At 40.8% G+C, this 27,126-nt stretch overlaps 2 protein-coding genes across 2 annotated transcripts; one reads left to right on the top strand and one right to left on the bottom strand.

Annotated features, from left to right (window-relative positions):
• Positions 1-735: 735 nt before the first annotated feature.
• Positions 736-14,321, bottom strand: LOC116905106 (Fanconi anemia group M protein homolog). Its single transcript, XM_032907843.1, has 3 exons — positions 13,481-14,321; positions 12,620-12,792; positions 736-1,063 (listed from the first exon to the last, which is right to left on the bottom strand). The coding sequence occupies exons 1-3, from the start codon at positions 13,950-13,952 to the stop codon at positions 887-889; spliced, it is 822 nt and encodes a 273-aa protein (XP_032763734.1). The 5' UTR covers positions 13,953-14,321; the 3' UTR covers positions 736-886.
• Positions 14,322-15,591: 1,270 nt separating this feature from the next.
• On the top strand, positions 15,592-27,011 carry Fkbp3 (FKBP prolyl isomerase 3). Its single transcript, XM_032907840.1, has 7 exons — positions 15,592-15,749; positions 19,285-19,386; positions 20,211-20,318; positions 22,354-22,489; positions 23,378-23,445; positions 25,456-25,553; positions 26,701-27,011. The coding sequence occupies exons 1-7, from the start codon at positions 15,642-15,644 to the stop codon at positions 26,753-26,755; spliced, it is 675 nt and encodes a 224-aa protein (XP_032763731.1). The 5' UTR covers positions 15,592-15,641; the 3' UTR covers positions 26,756-27,011.
• Positions 27,012-27,126: the final 115 nt, after the last annotated feature.

Below are 27,126 nucleotides of genomic sequence, written 5' to 3'. Positions count from 1 at the left end.
CTTTAAAAGCATACAGTCAGGGCTGCAGAGATGAACGAGTGGTTATGATCACTAGCTGCTCTTCCAGAAACCTGGGGTTCGATTCCCCGCACCACATGGCAGCTCACAAGTGGATGTAACTCCTGTTCCAGGGCATGGACACCCTCATACAAAAACAATAAATAAATAATTTTTTAAAAAAGCCTACGATCCTGGGAAGGAAGACTGAGCTATCATCACATCCTGGATGGGAGTGAAGAGACATTCTGACTAAACACAATGCAAAAAACATCTGTGTGTGTGAGTGTGTGTGTAGGGAGCACACTGGAAAAGTTCAATAAGATTGAGATCTGCAGAGGAAGTATTAGCTTGTCCTTTTTATACTGTGGTTTATATTTATAATTATATCAATGCTAGTATCAGGAAAAAAAGATGAAAGTCATATAAACATTTTAATCTTCTACAAATTATCTTGATGGCAAAAAATAGTGGAAAAATCAAACTTAAAAACAAACAAACAAACAAGTGAACAATCAAACAAAAATATATAGCTAGGCCCTTAAGATGGCATGGCCTACAACCTGAGATACTCAGGAGGGTAAAACAAGGATCAGGCCTGCCTAGGGAGACCGTGGCTCAATAAATACTAGAACGAGGCCAGGAGCTCAGAAAAGCAGACATAGCATGCTTAAGGCTCTAAACCAGCTGCTGTAGTTGGAGCTCAGGCCTGCAGTCATAACCAAGTTGGAGGCTGATCCCTTGAGTAAGAAGTTGAAGGCCTGCCTGACAACATGACCAGAACCAGTCTCCAAACAGGAAAGAAAAGAAGGGAGAGGGGAGAAAAAGAGAGAGGGACAGATGCCACTACTGTAAAAAAACTTCTGCAGTTATACAAATGCCACCGTCCTCAAGCCATACCAGGAATACTAAATTGGAAAACTGATCTGGCCCTATATAAAAATTTGTATTTCCTTTCATATAATGAATAAAAAGTCATGGTACTTACCTTGATATCACTACCTGGTGTGGCACTAAGAGCCAAGATTCGAAAGTGATTGGTGTATTTGACCAGTTCCCTTACAACCTTAAAAAAAAAAAAAAAGGATTTTAACTTCATCTGCTCAATGTGAAAATAATAGTGGTTCAATGAAACAAGGTATTACGTCTGGTCTATTATGGTTATTCCTCCATTGATACACTGATAGTCTGGTATATGGAGCTACCACCAAAGCACTGTATCCCATAAACAAATGACTTAGATTTGATGATACTCAAGCCAAATCTCAACTAATGCTCAAACGTTATTTATTTTCTAAAAAATATTTATTTATGTAAATGAGTACATATCTGTATGTACACCTGCATGCCAGAAGAGGGCATCAGATCCCAGGACAGATAGTTGTGAGCCACTGTGGTTTCTGGAAATTGAACTCAGGACCTCTGGAAGAGCAGACAGAGCTCTTAACCGCTGAGCCATCTCTCCAGCCCCATTTAAGGTATTTTAAAGATGCTAGACACCACATATAAAGGCAAACCATTATATACAAGGCAGACCTCAGTAGAATTACTCCAATTAAGAATGAAACTGGATATGGTGGGGCACACCAGTAATAACCATAGCACTCAGGAGGCTAAGATAGGAGAATAGCTAAAAGTCAAGGTGAGCCTGGGCTACATGAGTTCTAGGCCAGCCTGGGCTATAGTGAGGTACAGAAACGGGAGGGAAAACCATTACTGATAAAGGCCCCGGGTGTAACTAAGTGGGAAAGTGCTTACCTAGCTTGTACACAGAAGGTCCTACAGTTCATCCCAGCACTGAGAAATAAAAAGGTCTATGCAAGATAAAATATCCTCGATGACCATTTGTCTCAGTGTTTACTTTAGTTCACTGTTTGTTGCTCTAGTGAAACATTTAACTAAAAGAAACTTTGGGGAGGAAAGGGTTTATTTCATCTTACAAGTTACAGTCCTTGGGTGGAATGCTGGAATCTAGTTAGAGCAGACACTGATGCAGAGACCATGGAGGATTGCGGCTTACTCACGAGCAAGGATGGCCACCCCACAATACTGTTAATCAAGGTGACCCAAAGACATATCCCTCGGCCCACCTGATGGATGGAGGCAGTTCCTCAGTTGAGGCTCCTTCTTCCCAAGTGACTACGTGTGTCAAGGTGACAAAAACTAGCCAGCAGAGTGCTAGAGGTGATAGCCTCAGATACCGTATTAGGACGACAAGCGAATATATGGACAGGCGAGACAAGAAGATATATGCGGTGGTTCTCAACCTCCCCAATGCTGGAACCCTTTAACACAGTTCCTCATGTGATGGTGATAGCCAACCACGGCATCATTTTTGTTGCTACTTTGTGATATAAATATCTGATACTCGACCCCTATGAAAGAGTCCCCCCCCCCCAAAGGTGTCAAACCCAAAGGGGTCGAAAACCACTGGTGTAAAAAAAAAAAAAAAGAAAAAAAGCACTTTTTGGATTGGTGCTTTAAAGAACTCTTTTTGAGGGCTGGGGATTTAGCTCAGTGGTAGAGCGCTTACCTAGGAAGCAAAAGGCCCGGGGTTCGGACCCCAGCTCCGAAAAAAAAAAAAAAAAAAAAAAAAAAAAAAAAAAAAGAACTCTTTTTGAAGATGAATATGGTGGGAGCCTGCAAGCTCCGCTCTCAGGAAACTGAGGATTACAGCAGGTTCAAGGATAACCTGGACCACATAAGCAAGACCTTGTCTCTAAATAAGCAAGCAATAACAAAATAATGTAAATAAAAGTTATTGGAGGTGGGGATGAAGTTCAGTAGTAGGCTGCCTAGGCAGTAAGCTGAGGCCCGAATGTCATCCCTAGTACTTCAAGTAAAAAAGAAATGGTTGCATGAGAACTAAGATTTCAAGTCATCTTTCAAACAATGAAGACATCTTGGGCCATTTAACCTTCTGTGTTACAACCATCCAGTACGTCTACCAAATTATCATGCATGAGAAGTAAGCTGGCAGGTTGCTCATAGCTATACTACCAGTGCTTGGAAGACTGAGGGAGAAGGGCTGCCAAGAGTTAAGGCTAGCCGAGTGCCTTTAATCCTAGCACTTGGAATGCAGAAGCAGACGGATCTCAACTTTGAGGCCAGCTGCATCTACACAGAGAGTTCCAGGACAGCCAGGGCTATACAGAGAAACCTTGTTACAATTCCTGCCACTACCACCACCACTCCTCACCAAAAAAGCAAAACAAAACAAAACAAAACAGAAGAAAAAAACAGGTTAAGGCCAGCCTGGGCTATCCAGTGCATGTGTGCCTGTTGTCATTTGTATCTGGAATGATTCAAGGCTGTTTGTTACTACTTAAATCAATGCATGTTCAATTGCATTTATTGTTAAAAGTATAAGACTTAAGGTTTTTGAAAAAAGATTGATTGTCCACTGAGGAGCCTGTACCCACACTGGGGTATGTCTCTCTTTCTCTGACTCTTCTAAGAGACACCTACCCATGCTCTCTTGTATGTCTTAACTTCTTCTGAATGCTTCCTATTAATCCCTGCACTGAAGCCTATATTAAAATATCTTTATTAAATCCCAACCTTGCTTCCAAAAAAAAAAAATCATGTAACGTCTAGAAACCTTTTGAAAATAAATGAATTAGGAGGCGGCGCAGATCTTCCTGGTCGCTGCCACCGCAGAGAGCCCGTGGGCAGAACCCCGCGAGCGAACTTGAGCCTCGGGACCAAAGGTAAGACTAACTTATCTGCTGCAAGTGACTTGCCGGGTGGAATCGGGACAACAGAGGCAGAATCCCTCTAGGACCAGGCACGTCCTGTGTTTACCGGAAGTCCCACACCCATGGATCCCGGCCCGCAGCAGCTCTCTGCTCCCAGAACCCGTGGGAGAGATACCTTACCGCCTGGTCAGGTGGGCACTCCTGAGGCTGCAGAGCAGAAGAGACCACCAACACTGCCCACCCCTGCCCACATCCCTGGCCCAAGAGGAAACTGTATAAGGCCTCTGGGCTCCCGTGGGAGAGGGCCCAGGTGAGGCAGGAGCCCTGCCTGAGACACTGCCGGAACCTGAAGGAAACAGACCGGATAAACAGTTCTCTGCACCCAAATCCCGTGGGAGGGAGAGCTAAACCTTCAGAGAGGCAGACACGCCTGCGAAACCAGAAGAGACTGCTCTCTGCACACACATCTCGGACGCCAGAGGAAAACACCAGAGGCCATCTGGAACCCTGGTGCACGGAGGCTCCCGGAAGAGGCGGCGCAGATCTTCCCGGTTGCTGCCACCGCAGAGAGCCCGTGGGCAGCACCCCGCGAGCGAACTTGAGCCTCGGGACCACAGGTAAGACCAACTTTTCTGCTGCAAGTGACCTGCCTGGTGAACTCAAGACACAGGCCCACAGGAACAGCTGAAGACCTGTAGAGGGACAAAACTACACACACGAAAGCAGAACACTCTGTCCCCATAACTGGCTGAAAGAAAACAGTAAAACAGGTCTACAGCACTCCTGACACACAGGCTTATAGGACAGTCTAGCCACTGTCAGAATTAGCAGAACAAAGTAACACTAGAGATAATCTGATGGCGAGAGGCAAGCGCAGGAACACAAGCAACAGAAACCAAGACTACATGGCATCATCGGAGCCCAATTCTCCCACCAAAACAAACATGGAATATCCAAACACACCAGAAAAGCAAGATCTAGTTTCAAAATCAGATTTGATCATGATGCTGGAGGACTTCAAGAAAGACATGAAGAACTCCCTTAGAGAACAAGTAGAAGCCTACAGAGAGGAATTGCAAAAAATCCTGAAAGAATTCCAGGAAAACACAATCAAACAGTTGAAGGAATTAAAAATGGAAATAGAAGCAATCAAGAAAGAACACATGGAAATAACCCTGGATATAGAAAAAACCAAAAGAAGAGACAAGGAGCTGTAGATACAAGCTTCACCAACAGAATACAAAAGAGATGGAAGAGAGAATCTCAGGAGCAGAAGATTCCATAGAAATCATTGACTCAACTGTCAAAGATAATGTAAAAGCGGGAAAAAGCTACTGGTCCAAAACATACAGGAAATCCAGGACTCAATGAGAAGATCAAACCTAAGGATAATAGGTATAGAAGAGAGTGAAGACTCCCAGCTCAAAAGGACCAGTAAATATCTTCAACAAAATCATAGAAGAAAACTTCCCTAACCTAAAAAAAAGAGATACCCATAGGCATACAAGAAGCCTACAGAACTCCAAATAGATTGGACCAGAAAAGAAACACCTCCCGTCACATAATAGTCAAAACACTAAACGCACAAAATAAAGAAAGAATATTAAAAGCAGTAAGGGAAAAAGGTCAAGTAACATATAAAGGCAGACCTATCAGAATCACACCAGACTTTTCGCCAGAAACTATGAAGGCCAGAAGATCCTGGACTGATGTCATACAGATCCTAAGAGAACACAAATGCCAGCCCAGGCTACTGTATCCTGCAAAACTCTCAATTAACATAGATGGAGAAACCAAGATATTCCATGACAAAACCAAATTTACACAATATCTTTCTACAAATCCAGCACTACAAAGGATAATAAATGGTAAAGCCCAACATAAGGAGGCAAGCTATACCCAAGAAGAGGCAAGAAACTAATCGTCTTGGCAACAAAACAAAGAGAAGAAAAGAACACAAACACAACCTCACATCCAAATATGAATATAACAGGAAGGAATAATCACTATTCCTTAAAATCTCTCAACATCAATGGCCTCAACTCCCCAATAAAAAGACATAGATTAACAAACTGGATACGCAACGAGGACCCTGCATTCTGCTGCCTACAGGAAACACACCTCAGAGACAAAGACAGACACTACCTCAGAATGAAAGGCTGGGAAACAACTTTCCAAGCAAATGGTCAGAAGAAGCAAGCTGGAGTAGCCATTCTAATATCAAATAAAATCAATTTCCAACTAAAAGTCATCAAAAAAGATAAGGAAGGACACTTTATATTCATCAAAGGAAAAAAATCCACCAAGATGAACTCTCAATCCTAAATATCTATGCCCCAAATACAAGGGCACCTACATAACGTGAAAAAAAAGAAACCTTACTAAAGCTCAAAAACACATTGCACCTCACACAATAATAGTAGGAGATTTCAACACCCCACTCTCATCAATGGACAGATCATGGAAACAGAAATTAAACAGAGACGTAGACAGACTAAGAGAAGTCATGAGCCAAATGGACTTAACGGATATTTATAGAACTTTCTACCCTAAAGCAAAAGGATATACCTTCTTCTCAGCTCCTCATGGTACTTTCTCCAAAATTGACCATATAATTGGTCAAAAAACAGGCCTCAACAGACACAGAAAGATAGAAATAATCCCATGCGTGCTATCGGACCACCACTGCCTAAAGCTGGTCTTCAATAACAATAAGGGAAGAATGCCCACATATACGTGGAAACTGAACAATGCTCTACTCAATGATAACCTGGTCAAGGAAGAAATAAAGAAAGAAATTAAAAACTTTTTAGAATTTAATGAAAATGAAGGTACAACATACCCAAACTTATGGGACACAATGAAAGCTGTGCTAAGAGGAAAACTCATAGCGCTGAGTGCCTGCAGAAAGAAACAGGAAAAAGCATATGTCAGCAGCTTGACAGCACACCTAAAAGCTCTAGAACAAAAAGAAGCAAATACACCCAGGAGGAGTAGAAGGCAGGAAATAATCAAACTCAGAGCTGAAATCAACCAAGTAGAAACAAAAAGGACCATAGAAAGAATCAACAGAACCAAAAGTTGGTTCTTTGAGAAAATCAACAAGATAGATAAACCCCTAGCCAGACTAACGAGAGGACACAGAGAGTGTGTCCAAATTAACAAAATCAGAAATGAAAAGGGAGACATAACTACAGATTCAGAGGAAATTCAAAAAATCATCAGATCTTACTATAAAAGCCTATATTCAACAAAACTTGAAAATCTACTGGAAATGGACAATTTCCTAGACAGATACCAGGTGCGAAGTTAAATCAGGAACAGATAAACCAGTTAAACAACCCCATAACTCCTAAGGAAATAGAAGCAGTCATTAAAGGTCTCCCAACCAAAAAGAGCCCAGGTCCAGACGGGTTTAGTGCAGAATTCTATCAGACCTTCATAGAAGACCTCATACCAATATTATCCAAACTATTCCACAAAATTGAAACAGATGGAGCACTACCGAATTCCTTCTATGAAGCCACAATTACTCTTATACCTAAACCACACAAAGACCCAACAAAGAAAGAGAACTTCAGACCAATTTCCCTTATGAACATTGACGCAAAAATACTCAACAAAATTCTGGCAAACCGAATCCAAGAGCACATCAAAACAATAATCCACCATGATCAAGTAGGCTTCATCCCAGGCATGCAGGGATGGTTTAATATACGGAAAACCATCAACGTGATCCATTATATAAACAAACTGAAAGAACAAAACCACATGATCATTTCATTAGATGCTGAGAAAGCATTTGACAAAATTCAACACCCCTTCATGATAAAAGTCCTGGAAAGAATAGGAATACAAGGCCCATACCTAAACATAGTAAAAGCCATATACAGCAAACCAGTTGCTAACATTAAACTAAATGGAGAGAAACTTGAAGCAATCCCACTAAAATCAGGGACTAGACAAGGCTGCCCACTCTCTCCCTACTTATTCAATATAGTTCTTGAAGTTCTAGCCAGAGCAATCAGACAACAAAAGGAGATCAAGGGGATACAGATCGGAAAAGAAGAAGTCAAAATATCACTATTTGCAGATGATATGATAGTATATTTAAGTGATGCCAAAAGTTCCACCAGAGAACTACTAAAGCTGATAAACAACTTCAGCAAAGTGGCTGGGTATAAAATTAACTCAAATAAATCAGTAGCCTTCCTCTACACAAAAGAGAAACAAGACGAGAAAGAAATTAGGGAAACGACACCCTGCATAATAGACCCAAATAATATAAAGTACCTAGGTGTGACTTTACCTAAGCAAGTAAAGGATTTGTACAACAAGAACTTCAAGACTCTGAAGAAAGAAATTGAAGAAGACCTCAGAAGATGGAAAGATCTCCCATGCTCATGGATTGGCAGGATTAATATAGTAAAAATGGCCATTTACCAAAAGCGATCTACAGATTCAATGCAATCCCCATCAAAATACCAATCCAATTCTTCAAAGAGTTAGACAGAACAATTTGCAAATTCATCTGAATAAAAAAAACCCAGGATAGCTAAAACTATCCTCAACAAAAAAGGACTTCAGGGGGAATCAGTATCCCTGAACTCAAGCAGTATTACAGAGCAATAGTGATAAAAACTGCATGGTATTGGTACAGAGACAGACAGATAGACCAATGGAACAGAATTGAAGACCCAGAAATGAATCCACACACCTATGGTCACTTGATTTTTGACAAAGGAGCCAAATCCATCCAATGGAAAAAGATAGCATTTTCAGCAAATGGTGCTGGTTCAACTGGAGGTCAACATGTAGAAGAATGCAGATCGATCCATGCTTATCACCCTGTACAAAGCTTAAGTCCAAGTGGATCAAGGACCTCCACATCAAACCAGACACACTCAAACTAATAGAAGAAAAACTAGGGAAGCATCTGGAACACATGGGCACTGGAAAAAATTTCTGAACAAAACACCAATGGCTTATGCTCTAAGATCAAGAAACAAATGGGATCTCATAAAACTGCAAAGCTTCTGTAAGGCAAAAGGACACTGTGGTTAGGACAAAACGGCAAACCAACAGATTGGGAAAAGATCTTTACCAATCCTACAACAGATAGAGGCCTTATATCCAAAATATACAAAGAACTCAAAAGTTAGACCGCAGGGAGACAAATAACCCTATTAAAAAATGGGGTTCAGAGCTAAACAAAGAATTCACAGCTGAGGAATGCCGAATGGCTGAGAAACACCTAAAGAAATGTTCAACATCTTTAGTCATCAGGGAAATGCAAATCAAAACAACCCTGAGATTTCACCTCACACCAGTGAGAATGGCTAAGATCAAAAACTCAGGTGACAGCAAATGCTGGCGAGGATGTGGAGAAAGAGGAACACTCCTCCATTGTTGGTGGGATTGCAGACTGGTACAACCATTCTGGAAATCAGTCTGGAGGTTCCTCAGAAAATTGGACATTGAACTGCCTGAGGATCCAGCTATACCTCTCTTGGGCATATACCCAAAAGATGCCCCAACATATAAAAAAGACACGTGCTCCACTATGTTCATCGCAGCCTTATTTATAATAGCCAGAAGCTGGAAAAGAACCCAGATGCCCTTCAACAGAGGAATGGATACAGAAAATGTGGTATATCTACACAATGGAATATTACTCAGCTATCAAAAACAACGAAGTTTATGAAATTTGTAGGCAAATGGTTGGAACTGGAAAATATCATCCTGAGTGAGCTAACCTAATCACAGAAAGACATACATGGTATGCACTCATTGATAAGTGGCTATTAGCCCAAATGCCTGAATTACCCTAGATGCCTAGAACAAATGAAACTCAAGACGGATGATCAAAATGTGAATGCTTCACTCCTTCTTTAAAAGGGGAACAAGAATACCCTTGGCAGGGTAGAGAGAGGCAAAGATTAAAACAGAGACTGAAGGCACATCCATTCAGAGCCTGCCCCACATGTGGCCCATATATATACAGCCACCCAATTAGACAAGATGGATGAAGCAAAGAAGTGCAGACCGACAGGAGCTGGATGTAGATCGATCCTGAGAGACACAGCCAGAATACAGCAAATACAGAGGGGAATGTCAGCAGCAAACCTCTGAACTGAGAATAGGACCCCGTTGAAGGAATCAGAGAAAGAACTGAAGAGCTTGAAGGGGCTCGAGACCCCATATGTACAACAATGCCAAGCAACCAGAGCTTCCAGGGACTAAGCCACTACCTAAAGACTATACATGGACTGACCCTGGACTCTGACCTCATAGGTAGCAATGAATATCCTAGTAAGAGCACCAGTGGAAGGGAAGCCCTGGGTCCTGCTAATACTGAACCCCAGTGAACTAGACTGTTGCTTGGGAGGGTGCAATGGGGGAGGGTCGGGAGGGAACACCCATAAGGAAGGGGAGGGGGGGGGGGATGTTTGCCGGAAACAGGAAAGGGATAACACTCAAATGTATATAAGAAATATTCAAGTTAATAAAAAAAAAAAAAAAAATCTTCTTGTAAATTTAAAAAATATATGTGTAGATATACATACCTATGTATATTTTTATATATGCATATATACAAGTATATACATATGTATATCTACATATATAAGCATATATTTAATGTTTAATATAGACTATATGTGTATAATATATAGGTGTATATACATATATAGATGTACATATGTATAAATACATGTATATACATGTGTATGTACATATACGTATATAAATGTTTAATGTGTAATACATAAAAAAAAAAAAAAGAAAATAAATGAATTAAATACAAGCTAATTCTACAAATGAATTTGCACATAGCTGGAATACAAAGTTTAAACTGTCTTTCAGGATGGAGGTAGTGAGAAGTGATGTAATCCAGCACTAGGGAAGGGGAAAGGCAGGAGGATTAGTAATAGTGTCAGGTCAGCTTTAGATACAGTGAGTTCAAGCCAGTTCTGGCTCAAATAATAAACAAACAAAGAAACATTAACTATTTTCCCAAATGTAAATAATAATCTGTATTAATCTAGAAAAATTTAAAAAATGAAATAGATATATTTCCTAGATACAGCTAAAATGATAATGGTAAGAAATTTAATTCTCACCATGGTGACACACGCCTTTAGTCCCAGGACTCAGGAGGTAAAGTCAGGCAGATCTCTCAGTTCAAGGCCAGCCTGGTCTACAAAGTGAATTCCAAGACAGCCAGAGCTACATAGAGAAATTCCATCTCAAAAAACTAAATAAAAAGAAATAGGGCTGGAGAGATGGCTCAGTGGTTAAGAGCACCGACTGCTCTTCTAAAGGTCCTGAGTTCAAATCCCAGCAACCACATGGTGGCTCACAACCATCTGTAATTGAGATCTGATGGCTTCTTCTTGTGTTTCTGAAGATAGCGACGGTGCACTCATATAGATAAAATAAAATCAATAATTCTTTAAAAATAAATAAACAAACAAATGATAATTCTTCGTAGGACAATACAGAGTAATACAGTAACAGTCTAACTTGTCTCCATGGAAACTACAAACTCACAAACTGGCAGTAAAATCAAGTCTCTGACTTTCCTTCTTTCTCTTACATTCCTATTCTGTATCCTCCATCCTAATAGCAGCACTTGTGATAAGACGGCCAGCTTTCCTTCCTGTTGTCTATACTACGCAGTAACTATACAAGCCTAAAAGCAGAGATCAAGATTCCAATGAGCTCTATCCTCCTTCTTACCTCCTGCATGGATATTATACATCTCCAGTCACCAGTTCTGATACACTTATAATGCCAGTGTGCTAGAGGCTGAGTCAGGAGCATTCCCAGTCGGAGGCCAACCTGGACTCACAGGGAGACGCCATCTAAACAGTAACAATAGCACAGATACCTTCCAATTGGACATGTTTAAAAGGCTACTTTGGCTACAGAGACAGCCCAGCAGTTAAGGGTGCACACTGCCCTTGCAGAGAGTTCTGTCCCAAACCCCAGGTTCGCCACCTGGAACTCAAGCTCTACAACCTATTCTGGACTTGAAGGCACCTACAGTCACAGGTACACAGTCCTACTTATTCACACCCATATATACACAGCTAAAAGTAAATTAAAAAAATATTTAAAAAATAAATGCCTTTATGACAAATACTGAGGTGGGAGAGATGAGGGTACACTGACTTAATAGATAGAAGAGGGAAGGAGAAAGACAATTCCGTTTAGCCTAAGGAGATGAATAACTTCTATGACCAAACCAAACTGCTAAGTATGTTGAATATGTATATCACACACACTCAAGACTGACAAGTGCCTGTCATCTTACCCCATCTTACTGACACTGGTTTCAGAACGAGTTATAGATGGTTGTGAATCACCGTGTGGTTGCTAGGAATTGAACTCATAACCTCTGGAAGAGCAGCGAGTGCTCTTAAGCCCTGAGCCTTCTCTCCAGCTCCAAAGAGCAAATTCTTAAAGCTGGAGATTCTAATTAGGAAGGAAGGCAAGAAACGGAACCCACATCTGACATTAATGGCCTTGTTAAAGTTAAGAAGATAGCAGTGCTCGGTGTGGTAGCATATGCCATTAGTTCTAGCAGAGGCCTGCAGAGCTCTAAAAGTTCAAGGCCAGCCTGGTCTACATAGTGAGTTCCAGGCCAGCAAAGTTACATAGAGAGATGCTGTCTCATAAAAGAAAAAAGAGAAAGAAAGAAAAAGAGAGAAGGGCTGGGAGTTTAAAGGGGGAAGAAAAAGAGAAAAGAAGGGGGGGGCAGCAAACAGATCTGAATGGACAAAGGAGTGGATTTCCCATTACCCTCCGCTCTGACAGAGTGAATGCAAGGCTTTTATAATCACAGTAGCAATATTTCCCATCACTGAGACTTACTTCCCCAAATGTCCCTTAACAATATATGCATTTGACAAAATGATTACCTGGCAGTAAGCGTAGTTCCCAAGAGCCTTATGAGCTTCATCAACCACAAGACACTTTACATGGGCAGCAGGGACAGCCCCTCTAGTCAGGTCATTTACCATAACTTGAGGTGTAAGAAAAAGAACCCTCCTGCTAGACCATATCTCCTTCCTGTTGACAGCTTGAGTTGAACCTGTGAATAAAAGTGACAGTGGAGCAGGGTGTGGTGGCAGTCCCCTGTCACCCAGGACTCTGGAGCTTGAGGTAAGTCAACTGTAAGTTCAAGGCTAGCTTGTTCTACATATGGAATTCAAGGCCAGCAGAGGCATACAGCAAGACCCTGTCTCAAAATAAAAGTGAAGAAACACACCGCGGGGCAGGGAAACTTCAGACCATCATCTATAGACTAAACAGCCTGGCCTACTTTCTGAATACACTCATGCTCTGGTAGTCTACTTAAAGGGAGAGAAATTGGACAATCATCATGTTATACCTTGGAGCTCTGATGCAACCCAAGGGTCAAAGCCGATGCTTTCTATAACTGCAATGACAATGTCTTTAGAGAATTCCTGCAGAAGAATATAAGATCTGGAGAAAAGCAAATTCTTCAACCGGGAAATCCTCCTCGGAAAGGATGGCAAGAAATATGTTCAGCTTACCCCTCCACCTCCACACACAAATGTTTCAAAACCCTGGCAATTTACAAGATACCTCTGAAAGTAACTAGAGAAAGCTTATGCATCAGACTGGGCTTTGCTACCGACAGACGACGTTTTATGGGAAAGAATGTAAAATGAACACATTTGCACTGGGGAATCTGCCTGCATAGCTATTTCCACAAGAGCAGGCCTTTCCCCAGAAGCCTCGTTTGTCTGAGATACCTGTCATTTCAGCCATGTGAGACTGTGGAATACCCATCACGTGGAAGCAGGCTTCCATCTGCTGTGTCACCAGGGGCTTCGTGGGTGCCATGAAAACCACCTTGCCAGAAGGGAACCAGCGGTAGAAATTATACATGACCACGGCGGCAATAAAGGTCTTCCCCAGACCGGTGGGCAAGCACACCAGGGTGTTGCAGAACAGCGCGGTCCTGGAGATGTCCAGCTGGTAGTCGCGCACGGGGCAATTGGTGGGGTAGATCCACAGGGCGCCCGCAGCCGCGCAGAAGCCGCCATCCCCGGGATCCAGTTGCTGTTCAGCCTCGTACGCTGCCACCAACAGCACCTCGTCGTCCTCCTCCGGGAGAGCCTCCGTCACCGCGGGCGAGCGCGGCTGGCCGCAGCCCGGAGCGCCGGCGCCTCGCACAAGGCTCGGGCCCCACGTCTGGAAGAGCGTTCTCTGCCGTCCGCTCATGATCCCCAGCAGCAGCGGGGCTCCGCTGAGGAAGCCGCCAGGACCGCGGTGCAACCGACACGGATCGGACGCCCATCAGTCTCCTGCCAGTGACACAGTGGAACCCGGGGGGCGGGACTGGCCGCAGCCCGTCGGGTTGAAGAACCCGCCGCCGACTTTGCGGCAGGAAGATGATTGGTTGCCATTCCGGAAACCAGCTGAAACGCATGCGTGTTGAGCGAAGTTGGGCGAGTGTCTGGATTTAGTCGCCTTTGCAAGTTTTGTTTTGTTTTGTACTCTTCCCTTTCCCTAGCGGGTTTAAATGTATTCTCTAACCTGGAGTGGTGGCTCTGGCCTGAGGTGATGTCTGGAGAATCATGAGGTCAAGGTTATCCTTGGTTACCAGAGTTGCCAGGTCAAGAGTAACATGAGTAAATAGAATGTAGTTTTTGCTCTTCTTCAAATGAGGTATCACTGTTAACCTGATACTACTACATACAATGTTAAGATACATAACTTTGTGATCCCAGGGCAAGCATCCATTGTGACCGTAAAATGATTGAATATTTAAACCTGAAGATGAGAGTAAAAGCAAAAGTAGAGTTAAATAATTAATATTTTTCTCCATTTATGCTGAGAAAATGCAGTCTCGTGTTACAAATGGCAACTTTAATGATTTGCCTGTCTAAAGAAAGTGAATGTAATCTGGCTCTGTATTGAGAAACTAAAACAAATTTTTGTCATGGTATTTCTTTTTCTGTTTCCCTCCGTATGTTTTTGTTTCACACAAAGGTCTTGCTCAGAGGCTCACTCTGGCCTGGAACTGAGCATGTAGATCAAAATGGTCTTGAGCTGGCCAATGTCCTGCCTCAGCTTGTAAAGGGCTCTACAGGCTCCTGAGTGCTTCAGGCATACAGATTTAGAGCAGTAAGCGTTCTTGTGCAGTTCTGTTAGTCATAGCTTTCTGCTTTCAGACTTGGGTACCAGTACAATTTTAGTAAATCTCTGTTCCCTCAGTTACTGAAGTAAAGTACAAACACACGTAGCTCCTGCTGTATTGGAAAGATGTATTTTAAGTGCAGCTTAATTGCATTGTTTTATTCAAGCTTCTAAATTTGTAGGCAAAACTCTGTTTGGGGAGGTTTCCATTTAGTTTTGTGAAAATTGTTTGATGGACAAGTACTAAGTCAATTTAGATAAGATTAGAATAGATCTAGATAAAACGAAACGGAAAACTCGAATGCTGTTATTTTCTTTAAAGAGTTTACAATCTGTACTTTTAAAGACGTAGTAGGCCGTAAATAATAAACAGGTGGGGCTTAGAAAGCGTCAAAATAAGCTTTGACATCATCATTGCGTTCATCAGGCTAAGCGACTACCACAGATCTTTCTACTCAACAAGGCTCTCACAACCCAGCCTTGACATCACCCTAGCCCACGTCTCAATCCCCTTTAGGACGACGGCGGCCCCGCCCCTGAGTTTCCCTGCAGGCCCCAAGAGGACTAAGAATGGCAGAAGCCCCGCCCCCTCGAGCATGGCGCATGCCCAGGCCACGCTTCAGGGGTGGGGCTGCGTAGAATATGTGGGCTGACTCAGAAAGGCATAGGACCCACCCCTAGAGCGTGGCGTAAACCCGGGCCACGCCCTGAGGGCGGGGCAGCGCCGGGCTGAGGCGGGCTGGCTCAGTGCAGCAGCAGCAGCGGGGGAAGATGGCGGCGGCTGTTCCGCAGCGTGCATGGACCGTGGAGCAGCTGCGCAGCGAGCAGCTGCCCAAGAAGGACATTATCAAGTTTCTGCAGGATCACGGTTCAGATTCGGTACCAAAGGCTTCTGGGCGGCCGGGCTGGGGCGTCCCGGGGCCACTTCACCCCCCCGGAGATGCCTTACATACCGGATTCCTCGGTGCCCCCGCCCTCGCCTTCTGTGGCCGGTGCTGGCCAGGCCCGAGCGGCCCGCGTGAGCTCCCACCCTCCCACCCCTTGGGCCGCCCCAGTTTCTGCGGGGATCAGCCCTTGTGTCCTAGGCCAAGGAGCTGCGATCGTAGATTTAAATCTCAGTTGGGATCTGTGAGGGTCGAGGACCTGAGAAAAAGGAACCTTGAAATGTTGGCGTCTCAGGCGGGGGCGAGGAACCGGGAGTGCATGCTTCCCGGGCTCAGAGTGTGCTGGCCACTGAGAAATGGGAGGGGTGTAAAGCTGTGAGGGAGTCTCCTGTGCATCTTGTTTGTCTTACCAGTGTATTAAATACATTGGTCCTAAATACAATGAACTATAATCTGATTTTCAAAAACCCATGTATTAGTGTTTTAACTTTTTCGTTCCAAAACCTTTTACAAAATACCTTAGGGGAATTAAATGCGAATTTTTAATATTGTGGTCTTCTATGATTATAAGCACGCAGATTTGAAAAATTCTAGTTGTATAATGCAGTTTTCAGCCTTGTCTGCATCTTAGCCATCCATTTTGTAGTCACAGGATTATTTTGTTAGACTTTGACTTCTTGTCCTTCAGAAAGGGTCATTCATTCCGCCCACCCTCACCCCCCAACTCCTTAATGTGTTTTGGAGGCAGCATCTTACATAGCCCAGACTAGCCTCACACTCACCTTACATTCACCTCGAAAGTACTAGGGATAACAGCCCTGCGCCATGTATGTCCTGTTCCATATCTCAGTTAAATTGTTGAATGATGGTACACGTTGTGCACATATCTACTGTTTAGAAATAGAAAGTGCGGCCTAAATTAGGTTTTCCTACAGTTTTCCAGAATCTAAAATGTCAAAATAGTGAGTGTTGTGTGATTCCAAAGTGAAAATGAATTTAGTGACAGACATTTAAATGCGTATTTTCCAGTCATCATTCACATATTCATGCCTGTGTTTTTAGAGTCCTGCTATTTCAGTTTAAAAAAGTTTCTGGGTTCCTTTGAAAAGATTGTTTTTTCACTTAAGATCTCGTTGGGAGATTCAGGAACTCTCACACATATCCTGGCATCAGGATATGGTTCAGCCCATATTTTTGGAGCATGTGCAGTAACCTGGAGACCTGTGTTTGAATGAATACGCAAGGGTGAAAGGGAAAGACACCCTTGCAGATAGACCTATATATCATTTTACTGGATAGTCTCTTAAGCCATTATAATTTTCAGCAGTAGAGTTAGGCATTTAATACCTGAATACTGTACTTCTCTAAGCTGTCTTTAAACAGCTTATTTATCCCAATGTAAAATGTAAAGTTTTTAATTTTTTCCCTTCTTTTAGACTCTTAGGCTACACTGACCTGACTTGGACAATTTCAAGGGACTTGAAACAAATAGCAGTTTTGTAATAATTTCTTTTCCCCAGTGATCATTCTCTTACCTAAATTAGTTGATGGTCATTATTTTTGTTAATCATAAAACATTAAATAGTTGTATTTTAGATATTTTTCTGGAATCTCAAAGAAATAACAAGAGTGTTAAAGTAACTGATTATTCTATATAACCAGCTTTTATCTCCTTTCAACAGTCCTTCATCAGTTAAAATCAGTTTTTTATAGTAGTAAAGGTCATGGTGGCCTATGCCTTTAATCCTAGAGGCAGGTAGATCTGAGTTCCAGGTCAGCCTGGACTCCACAGTAAATTCTAGGCTGGGCAGGGTTACAAACAGAGAGGAAGGAGAGAAAAGGGAAAGACAGAAAAATGAAGTGGAGACAAAAACAAAAAGTAGCTTACAGAACTCTTTGGTGCAGGAGACAGCTTGAGAACATAAGAAGATTTGGAGGTTCAGAACTTCCAAATACAGCAAAGGAAGGAGACTGGAATAAAGGGCTGGAGAAATGGCTTACAAGTGTGATGTTATGTTAGGATGCCCAGGACCACTCTGAAGCTGTAGGAGGGAGTATGTGCCTATACTCACAATGTCTCATGGGAAATGGAGACTAGAGAATCCTTGGAAGCTCTTAGGCCAGTGAGCCTGTAAGAAAGAACCTGTCTTAACATGGAGAGCAACGCCCGCATATGGAATTCTGACTTGAACATACCATGCATGCTTTTTGTGTGTCCATAGGCACTCACAAACACACAAAGGTGTTTTAAAAATTGGGTTTTTAAACCAAGGTTTTTAACCTTCACCAGATTTTAAGATGAACATACTATGAATTTATTGATTTTTTTTTTTTTTAACTTTTGTTGTTGCTTACTTTTTGCTTCTTGAGACAGTCTTACTGGGAACATAAAGTTGGCCCAGAGCTCTCCATCCTGACTCAGTCTTGAAGATGCTTTGTCATTTTACATTTATATTTATATATTGGCTTAATGTATGTGGGCATGAGTGCCGTGACACTTGTGGAGTTCAGAGGACAACTTGTAAGAATCAGTTCTCTGGGTGTGGGCTCTGGGGATCAAATCCAGGCTTGTGCAATGTGACAGACTATTCCACATCAATTTATACTTCTGCTAATCTTGTACTGTAGAGAACCTGGGTCTTTTAGACTTTACTTTGTGTGTGTGTGTGGGGGGGGGGCTCAGAAGACAGCTTGCGGGAGCCTGTTCTCTCCAGTTCAGGGCACATGGATTAAACTCAGGTCATCAGACTATCCTCTAGGCCTAAACACTGCTCTTTGAAAAGCTTGGTCTCCAGACTAAGGTAGTAAGATTTTAGTCCAGATAGTGGGTTGTAACTAGGTCCTGGTAGCCATTCCCGACAAGGATTGAGGCTTCCAAAGGCATGGCAGAAAGCACTCTATCAGGAGCAACTGCTTATCGTGTGCTAGATGTCTAGGTAATCTTTTCTGTGTGTTCTGTAATGGGAGAAAGGTTAGAATGAGTCTGTCTCCCACATGTACTATATAGATCTTGCCCTTTAATACCTGATTTTAAAATCTGCTTTTTAAGAATGAGATTAAAAATAGTGTTTGCTTTATTTCTTCATTATTACTATTAAAAATCATAGCAGCTAGCACAAAAAGATTGTTTCTAAGTTTCTAGGTTTTAAGACAGGGATACCAACTTTTATCTCCTTACTGTCTGACCAGACTGGTCTTGAATTTGTGAGCTCAAGGGATCCTCCTGCCTCAGACTAGAATCATGGCAGGCTCCATTTTCTTTTCTTTCCTTGAGTCAGGGTCTCATGTATCTCAGCCTGGTGGTGAATTTCACTGTATACCTGGCCATGGCCTTTCTGCCTCTCAGTGCATGGATTTAGGGTTTGCAAATGCAGTTTATGTGGTGTGTGGAACAGAGCCCAGTGGTTTGTGTGTGACAGTCAAGCCCTCTACTTCCTGAGTTAGAGCCTCAGTTCCAGACTCCATTTCTACTTTTAGATCCTTTCCACTTGAGGGAAAATGGTTGAACTAATAAGCTTTTTTCTTTGTAGTTTCTTGCAGAACATAAATTACTGGGAAACATAAAGAATGTAGCTAAAACTGCTAATAAGGACCATTTGGTTACTGCCTACAACCATCTTTTTGAAAGTAAGGTAAGTGATAATATCCTAGTAAGAGAATTTCATTTATAAATCTTATTTCTATACACAAATTTTAAGTGCAGTTTTCTTTTTGAAGGGTAAGTTGGGGTTTTCCCACCTGTAGTTTTTCTTAGCTGTGATCATAATTGGGCTTTCTGTCATATCAAGCAAGGCTAATTTAAAACACAGTTCAGTTTTTGGGCTGTTGTTCTTTTAATTGGATGTTTTCTTTATAAAGATTTATGTATATGAGTAGCTGTCTTCAGACACACCAGAAGAGGGCATCAGAACCCATTACAGATGGTTGTGAGCCGCCGTGTGGTTGCTGGGAGTTGAACTTAAGACCTTTAGAAGAACAGCCATCTTAACTGCTGAGCCATTTCTCCAGCCCTTGGGGTATTTTTAAAGGAACCAGATTAAATTCTTAAGTAATAAATCCATTAAGTCAGGTGACATTCTCTACACTCTTGTTAAAGAATTCACTGGTTTAGATAAGCCTTTAAGAAAAACAGATTTTTAAAGAGTTTTAACATTTGTTTACTGTAAAGTGATCATCATTTACAAGAAAAAATTTTTAAGGAAGAGCTATAAGCGCATACATCTCTAGTTGCTTGTCTGAAGGTCGTGATGCTTGTTTAGAATTTGTATCATGTAGTGGTTTAAGGGTCAAGAGTTACAGACTTTGTTTTCAAGTGATCCCCTTGGAAAGTTGACTTTTGTTACACTCATTGAGGGATATTGTGTCTTCATTGTAGAATGCTCATTTCCTGAAAGGGAACTCTAGATACTCTTCCTAGTTATTAGTCTTCAATACTCATTTTTTAATTTTTTAACAGCGTTTCAAGGGTACTGAAACTATAAGTAAAGTATCTGAACAGGTGAAAAACGTGAAGCTTAATGATGATAAACAGAAAGATTCCAAGTCTGAAGAGACCCTTGATGAGGTTTGTATACATTTTACCTTTCTCTTTTGTCTTCTTTATGCATACTAGGGATTGAACCTAGGACCTGGTGAACGGTAGACAAGTGTTATGCCATTGAGCTAATCGCAAGTACTTTAGTTTTGAGAAGGGCTTCACTAAGTTGTACAGGCTGGCCCCCCATAACTTGACTAGAAGTCATTTATACCCCCACCTTGAAGCCCACCTAACATTTGCTTTAAGTCTCAAAATAAACTAAGGCACGGTTGAATGCAGCCACTTTTTTAGAACTAAGCTGTGATTTGGACTATAGTGACTCCCTATCCTAGTATAGAAATAAAACAAAGAGCTGGTAGCTTCTGGCTAGAGCTCCCAAGCTTTCTGAACTATTTTAAGAACCTGATTCTGTAGCCAAGTCAGGCTGGATAAAGAAACTTTGTTATTTTTAGCCTTTCTAATGACCATAGTGTGCCTAGCTATGGAAACAGTCCATGCCTGGTTTCAAGATATGAGCTCATGTCCTATCTTCCCCAGCTCAAGTTTTACATTACTGTATAAAGTTTGAAGAATCGGATAAAATCTTTTTGTTGGTGAGATACATTTTACTTTGTAGTTTAGGTTGGTTTCAAACTCTTGATTTTTGTGCCTTCACCAGTACAAGAATTGTTAAATTCAGCTATAATAAGCTCCTTCCATTGCAGCAATCAGTATCAACTTTTAAAGCATTTGGGTATGTTTTCACAGAGTGTAAGTTAAGGTGTAGTAAAGTCAGATAGTTATGTGATTAAAGCCAGGTAATTTCATAGCTTTTTTTCCTCTTGGTCAGAAAGCACAAATTAATATCTGTAGGTATGTACACATAAAGCAACTTGGATGAATTTATTATAAGACCGAATAATAGATTGTTGAAGAGTTAAGAAAGAGTGGTGGTATATATTTTTAATCCTAACACTCAGGAGGCAGAAGAAGGCAGATCTCTGTGACTTCAAGGTCAGCCTGGTCTACATAGTGAGTACCAAGATAGCAAAGGCTATGTAGTCATACCTTGGCCCCACAAAATTTGTATAGAAAGATTTTTCTAGTAAAAACACAATTTCTTAAGAGCCAGAAGCAATTCAAAGAATCTTAAAGGGTTATTTTTAAGACCTGTAGCTTTGACATGAAGAAGCTCTGTGAATACTTAATTTTTTTATTTTACCTGTGTAGAAATAAGACTCAAAAAAAAAGAGAAAGAAAAAAAAAGGCTCTTGTTTTATGTTATTAAGTTGGGAATATTGAAGTCAAAAATACATTTTTCTCCTTCTTTCTAGATCTCTCCCTTACTAATCCTGTACTCATCTGTTATTTCTCTCCTTGTACTTTGGAACGACAGAGGAAAAATAGTAAAGAAATGAGCACAAAGTGTTCTAAATTCATGTGAAGCTGGTCAATTCTTGGCCAAAGTTACAAGACAGTATTTTAAAAATCAGAATGCAATTTATTACTCGAATGGGTACTCATGTGGCTCACAAGATGTATTTCTTTTGTATATCTCATCTTGTAACTGACTGGCCTGGAACTCAAAATGTTTATCAGGCTAGCCTTGGGTTCACAGATATGCTGTCTGCCTCTTTGAGTGCTAGGATTAAAGGTGTGTGCCACCATTCCTGGGTCCATCTAAGATTCTTTAGGGGTCATATACAGGTTGTGGATAGTGGCAGCATAACTTTTTATCTTCATTAGCTAGGATGGAAAAAATCTAGTAATACAATTATTGGTGCCTGTACAAATCAAATTTTGTTTGATTGTGTGTGTCAGGGGTATTATAATACCTTAGGAATTTAGTAGTAGTTTTCTGAGACTTTATGAAATGATGAACACAGTCATGCCTTAAGTTTCCAAAGATGCTCTAAGTTATATAACATTCAGTTATGGCCTTGTGTTTGAATAGTATTCTCATTGTTGAGTTGAAAGTTTCTTATAGGTGTTGGCTACTGGTAGTTTATCACTCTGATCTGACTTTGATAATATTAGTTATCTTTTTAAAAGGTCATAAATAACTATATGTATTTAATTTTAGGGTCCACCCAAATATACAAAATCTGTTCTAAAAAAGGGAGATAAAACCAACTTTCCTAAAAAGGGAGATGTTGTTCACTGCTGGTATACAGGAACACTCCCAGATGGAACTGTTTTTGATACTAATATTCAAACAAGTAAGTGTTAACTTTTGTGTAGTAGACAAATGACATACCTTCTTCACCTTCTTTGCTTTTACTTTTCCCTGATGTTTACCGTTCATGGGTTGCTGGTTAGCTAATCTTGATTATTTGGCAAGCAAAGGATGAGGAACTTGAAAGTTTTGTCTGTTTTAGATCTCTTGAACTTGTTAGAGCTTTGGTTTGGCTGTCAGTTGTGGCACTCCAAGAACAGTGGAAGTGGTATCCTCTCCACTCCTGGGTACTTGTGTGGCCATGATTGAGGGAGGTCAGTACTCTCTGCCTACTTTGCCAATAGTGCACTCTTCAATTAACTACTCAGCCCCGTGGGAGTGAGGAATTTGTTCCTATAAAAAAGAGCATTAATATTATGCATATAATACCTCTTAAAGGTTCCCTCAAATTTTCAACATAGTGAATTGGGGACCAAACCTCAGTATCAAGTTAGTAAGGAAAAAAGGACATTCAAACCTAACAGTGTTTTAGAACGCTTTAGGATTTTAATGTAAAAGATTAAAAATGAGCTGGATATGTGGTAGCTGATATCCTTAATGCCAGCACTCTGGAAACAAAAGGCCAGGTTAGGATCAGAAGTTGTAGCCCACCTGCGCAGTAAGATTCTACCTCACTGGAAGAAAGAAGGCAATAGGGCATGTTATTTAGTAGTCCTGATCCTCTGCTTTTGTGTGTTCACCTTGAGGTTACATGAACCTGTTAGTTAGCGAAAATGTATGGGTATGTATGCATGCATGCAGCACAAAACATAATTCAAATGTTTTAAGATTACTTTTGTAACTTTTGGTGTAGTTCTTAAGTGCCTAATATTACAGTTTAGAGCATAATTAAAACAAAAGTATGTGATTAAAAGGAAAATCTATTTTGCAGGTTCAAAGAAGAAGAAAAATGCCAAGCCTTTAAGTTTTAAGGTTGGAGTAGGCAAGGTTATCAGAGGAGTAAGTAAAGATGGCAAATGAGTATATAGGTATTCTGTGAACTCATTGTTTTGACAGCTGAGTAGTTGTACCACAATTTTCGTATCCATTCCTCTGTTGAAGGGATAGGTATTCTAAATATGTGTTGTTTGTGGTGTAAGGCTCTAAAAAGTTTTGACTGTGGGGAAAGAGAGCAGCTTTGTGAAGGAACATTTGCTTAGCATATGAAAGCATACCTTGGGCTAGAGAGATGGCTCAGTGGTTAAGAGCACTGACTGCTCTTCCAGAGGTCCTGAGTTCAAATCCCAGCAACCACATGGTGGCTCACAGCCATCTGTAGTAAGATCTGATGCCCTCTTCTGGTGTGTCTGAAGACAGCTACAGTGTACTCACATATATAAAATAAGTAAATCTTTAAAAAAAAAAAGGAAAGAAAGCATACCTTGATTAAATTGTAAGTGTACCTTAGATCTGTAGCTATGAACGAACACCATGACCAAGGCAACTCTTATAAAAAGGCAAGGTTGCATTAGTTCATTGACCTCATAGCCAGGAGCATAAAGACAGGGTACTGAAATAGTAGCTGAGATTTTTATATCCTCATCAGCAGGTACCAGGCAGGAAACTGGGCCTGGAAGGGGCTTTTGAAACCTCAACATACCTCCTCCAAACAAGGCCACACTTTTTTTTTTTTAAATGATTTTTTAATTCTATATACATTGGTATCTTTCCTGCATGTATTTCATGTGAGGGTGTTGAATGCCCTGGAGCTGGATTTACAGACAGTTGTGAGCTGCCATGTGTGTTCAGGGAACTGAACGAGAATCCTCTGGGAAGAGCAGTCTTAACCATTGAGCCATCTCTTCAGCCACTTTCTTTCTCCTTACAGTCATCAGCTGGGGATTATGCACCTAAATGACCCTTTAGGGGACATTCTCATTCACTCTACCACAACACACAGACATTTTTTTAAAGTCCAAAAATTAGGGTTAGTGATACAACAAAAATAATCTTTGAAGTCAGACAGACATCACACTATCCTTACTGGCTGATCTGGTACAAGTGTTCCACTTGTCAGTTTCCTAATATCCTGGGCCTGGCATGCAGGCTTATCTATAGGAAGATGTAGATAGATCTCTAAGTCAGCCCCTCCTAGATAACAAGTGCAGGCACACCCAGGGTTACAGAGACCCTGTCTGAAAAAAAACAGTATTTACAAACCCCAGAGGTATAAACTGAGTATAATTTAATATAATAAGGAATCATACACTTGTGCCTATATATAAGTTTTTACTGTTTTTCTTAGTAAGATACTGTGTCAGAAAACAACCTTTCACATTTAGGCTTTCTATAAAATACAGCCTTTTTGTCACCTATAATGAAAACATGTATTCACTGAAGTACTTGCAGAAACAGGAATTATTTCTTCCTTCTATAAATAGAATGCTTTTGTTTGCACAAGGATATGGGAAGTAACAAAGTAAATCTTAAGAATGTTAGACTTAGTAGGATGAACCCTATCCATTGTTCAAATTGAAGTTCCTCAACAAATGATTATAACCAAAATGCTTAGTGTAGCTATAAAAAAATGACATACTGCTTTCTGTATGTCTAAGACTCTTATATAGAACTCAAAAATAATACAAAACACCAAGTCAAATGTTTTAGTTGTGAAGGTGTAGCTTGATTGACAAGTACAAGGTTTGCTCTCTAACTCAACAAAGGCTGAGTGGAGCCTTCAGGGGAGTCAAGCCAGGGCTACATAGACCAGAGTTTGTCTCAAAACACACACACAGATATTTTGTGTTTTGTATATGCTATGTGTATAAATATTCATAAAGGTTAAAAAAGAGGGGGTTTCTTCAGGTGGAGCTGTTTGATGTGGGTTCTGAGAACTGAAGTCTTGTCCTCACCAAGTTCCCATTAACTTCTGAGCCATCTCCATCCCTAATAGAATTAAAAATAGGTATATCTGTCACTCTGATTACATGTTTTTTTGAAAAAATTGACAAAAATTTATTTTGCTTTTAGTGGGATGAAGCACTCTTAACTATGAGCAAAGGAGAAAAGGCTCGACTGGAGATTGAACCAGAATGGGCCTATGGAAAGAAAGGACAGCCGGACGCCAAGTATCCTTTTTCCTTTATAGCACACACCCTCCCCACCCCAGGTTTGCCACCAAGCCTTTTAACCCGAATTCCAGATTCTTAGGCCCACAAGTTGTTCTTAGACCTCCATTGGCATGTTATGGGAATGTATAGGATAAGACACAAGCATAGAGTAAATGTTTTTAAGACCACCTGGAGAGATGAAAAATGCTGTTGAAGTAATCCACCAAATCAAGATTCCTTTCTATCTTCCTGATGTGGATAATACCCTTTGCCCTGGTTGAGGATACAGGAATGTGATACTGACTGATTGGTACTGGTATTTTCTGTCAGTGCAAGTAGTCAGACTTTGTTCTGTTCCTTTTTTCCCTTTCTCGCTTTGTGTTATAGTTTCATTTAGCTAAGTATGAATTCAAATACTTAGGAATGAAACAGTTTACCACATGTAAAATGAAGGAGACCACAGTAAAAATAAGCATTTTATAAGCATTTATTAATGATTACAGCATTTCTATGATAGGCCCCAATTTGTCAACAATTACAAAAGCAGAAAGGCAATGATTCTAGACCATTTAGACTAAATTGACCTGATAGTTAAGTGGGAAATTAAGTTTTAGCTGTTGATTTCATTCTTGTTGGCCAAATTAGTTTTGCTATTATAATTTGTAGATGATAAGGAATGAGGTTTGAGGTTGGAAGTTCTCTCTGTAGTCTTCAAAATGTTAAATTCATGTCGTGTGAAATCATAAGACTGATAAAGAAAGCCTTCTCACTTTTTGTTTCTTAGAGGTGGTAGCATTGTACCGAGCAGACCGTCCTTAGATTCAGAGATGTCTGCCTCTGCCTTCCAAGTGCTGGGTTTTTAAGCTGTGCACCACCAAGCACACCTAAACTTGTCTTTTAATTCACAGAGGATGACATATTCCTCCAATATACATGTTTTGAATACAATGTTGGTGGCATTAGTGAGGTATTGATCATCAAGTTTACTTTTAAGAAACTCAAGCTAGCCTGAGTCAAATACAAACCTGTCCTCTCAAGAGAGTGTTACTAGTACAATCTCTGGCTTTCCCTAGAACTTCTAATTCTGATTTCACAACCCTAATGTGCTATGGTTTAGTGGTTGGGGAGAGGCACTTTTCAAGTTTTCCTTGACCATTTCCCACAGAATTCCACCAAATACCAAGCTCATTTTTGAAGTAGAATTAGTAGATATTGACTGAAGCCAGTACATCAGCAAACATAAAAACCTAATGTGGCTAATTAGAGCTTGTTACTATTGTAAGGAAAGATCAACTGGAAAATTTAAACAATTTAAAGCTTGTTTACTTGATCTCAACTTTTGAGAAACATAATCCCCTGTAACTCCCTTTAAGTCTCAAATATTTTCCTACAGCTATGTAAAGTATTCAAGACAGCTGCTTTTCCTTTTACCTCATAAACTAAAGGCTCAATAAAAATGTCATGGATTGTCTTGACTTATTCTGTGTTCTGTATTCTAATTCGGATAAGAGCTAGTGACTTTGCCCAAAGAGTTGAACTGCTAATCAAGCCTTTGTCAAGGACATGTAAAAAATAATACTTTATGGTGAAA

This window comes from Rattus rattus, chromosome 7 (genome assembly GCF_011064425.1).
Source record: "Rattus rattus isolate New Zealand chromosome 7, Rrattus_CSIRO_v1, whole genome shotgun sequence".
In the NCBI taxonomy this organism is placed as follows: Eukaryota; Metazoa; Chordata; class Mammalia; order Rodentia; family Muridae; genus Rattus; species Rattus rattus.
The sequence above is the reverse complement of the archived record's forward strand: the minus strand, read 5'-3'. Positions and strand labels throughout refer to the sequence as shown.

Coding starts and splice junctions, on each gene's coding strand:
- LOC116905106 (XM_032907843.1), bottom strand. CDS start 13,952: ATGAGCGGACGGCAGAGAACGCTCTTCCAGACGTGGGGCCCGAGCCTT. Junction 12,793..13,480: donor TCACATGGCTGAAATGACAG/GTATCTCAGACA, acceptor TTTTATTCACAG/GTTCAACTCAAGCTGTCAAC. Junction 1,064..12,619: donor GGAACTACGCTTACTGCCAG/GTAATCATTTTG, acceptor TTTTTTTTTAAG/GTTGTAAGGGAACTGGTCAA.
- Fkbp3 (XM_032907840.1), top strand. CDS start 15,642: ATGGCGGCGGCTGTTCCGCAGCGTGCATGGACCGTGGAGCAGCTGCGC. Junction 19,387..20,210: donor ACCATCTTTTTGAAAGTAAG/GTAAGTGATAAT, acceptor ATTTTTTAACAG/CGTTTCAAGGGTACTGAAAC. Junction 25,554..26,700: donor AAAGGACAGCCGGACGCCAA/GTATCCTTTTTC, acceptor CATTTCCCACAG/AATTCCACCAAATACCAAGC.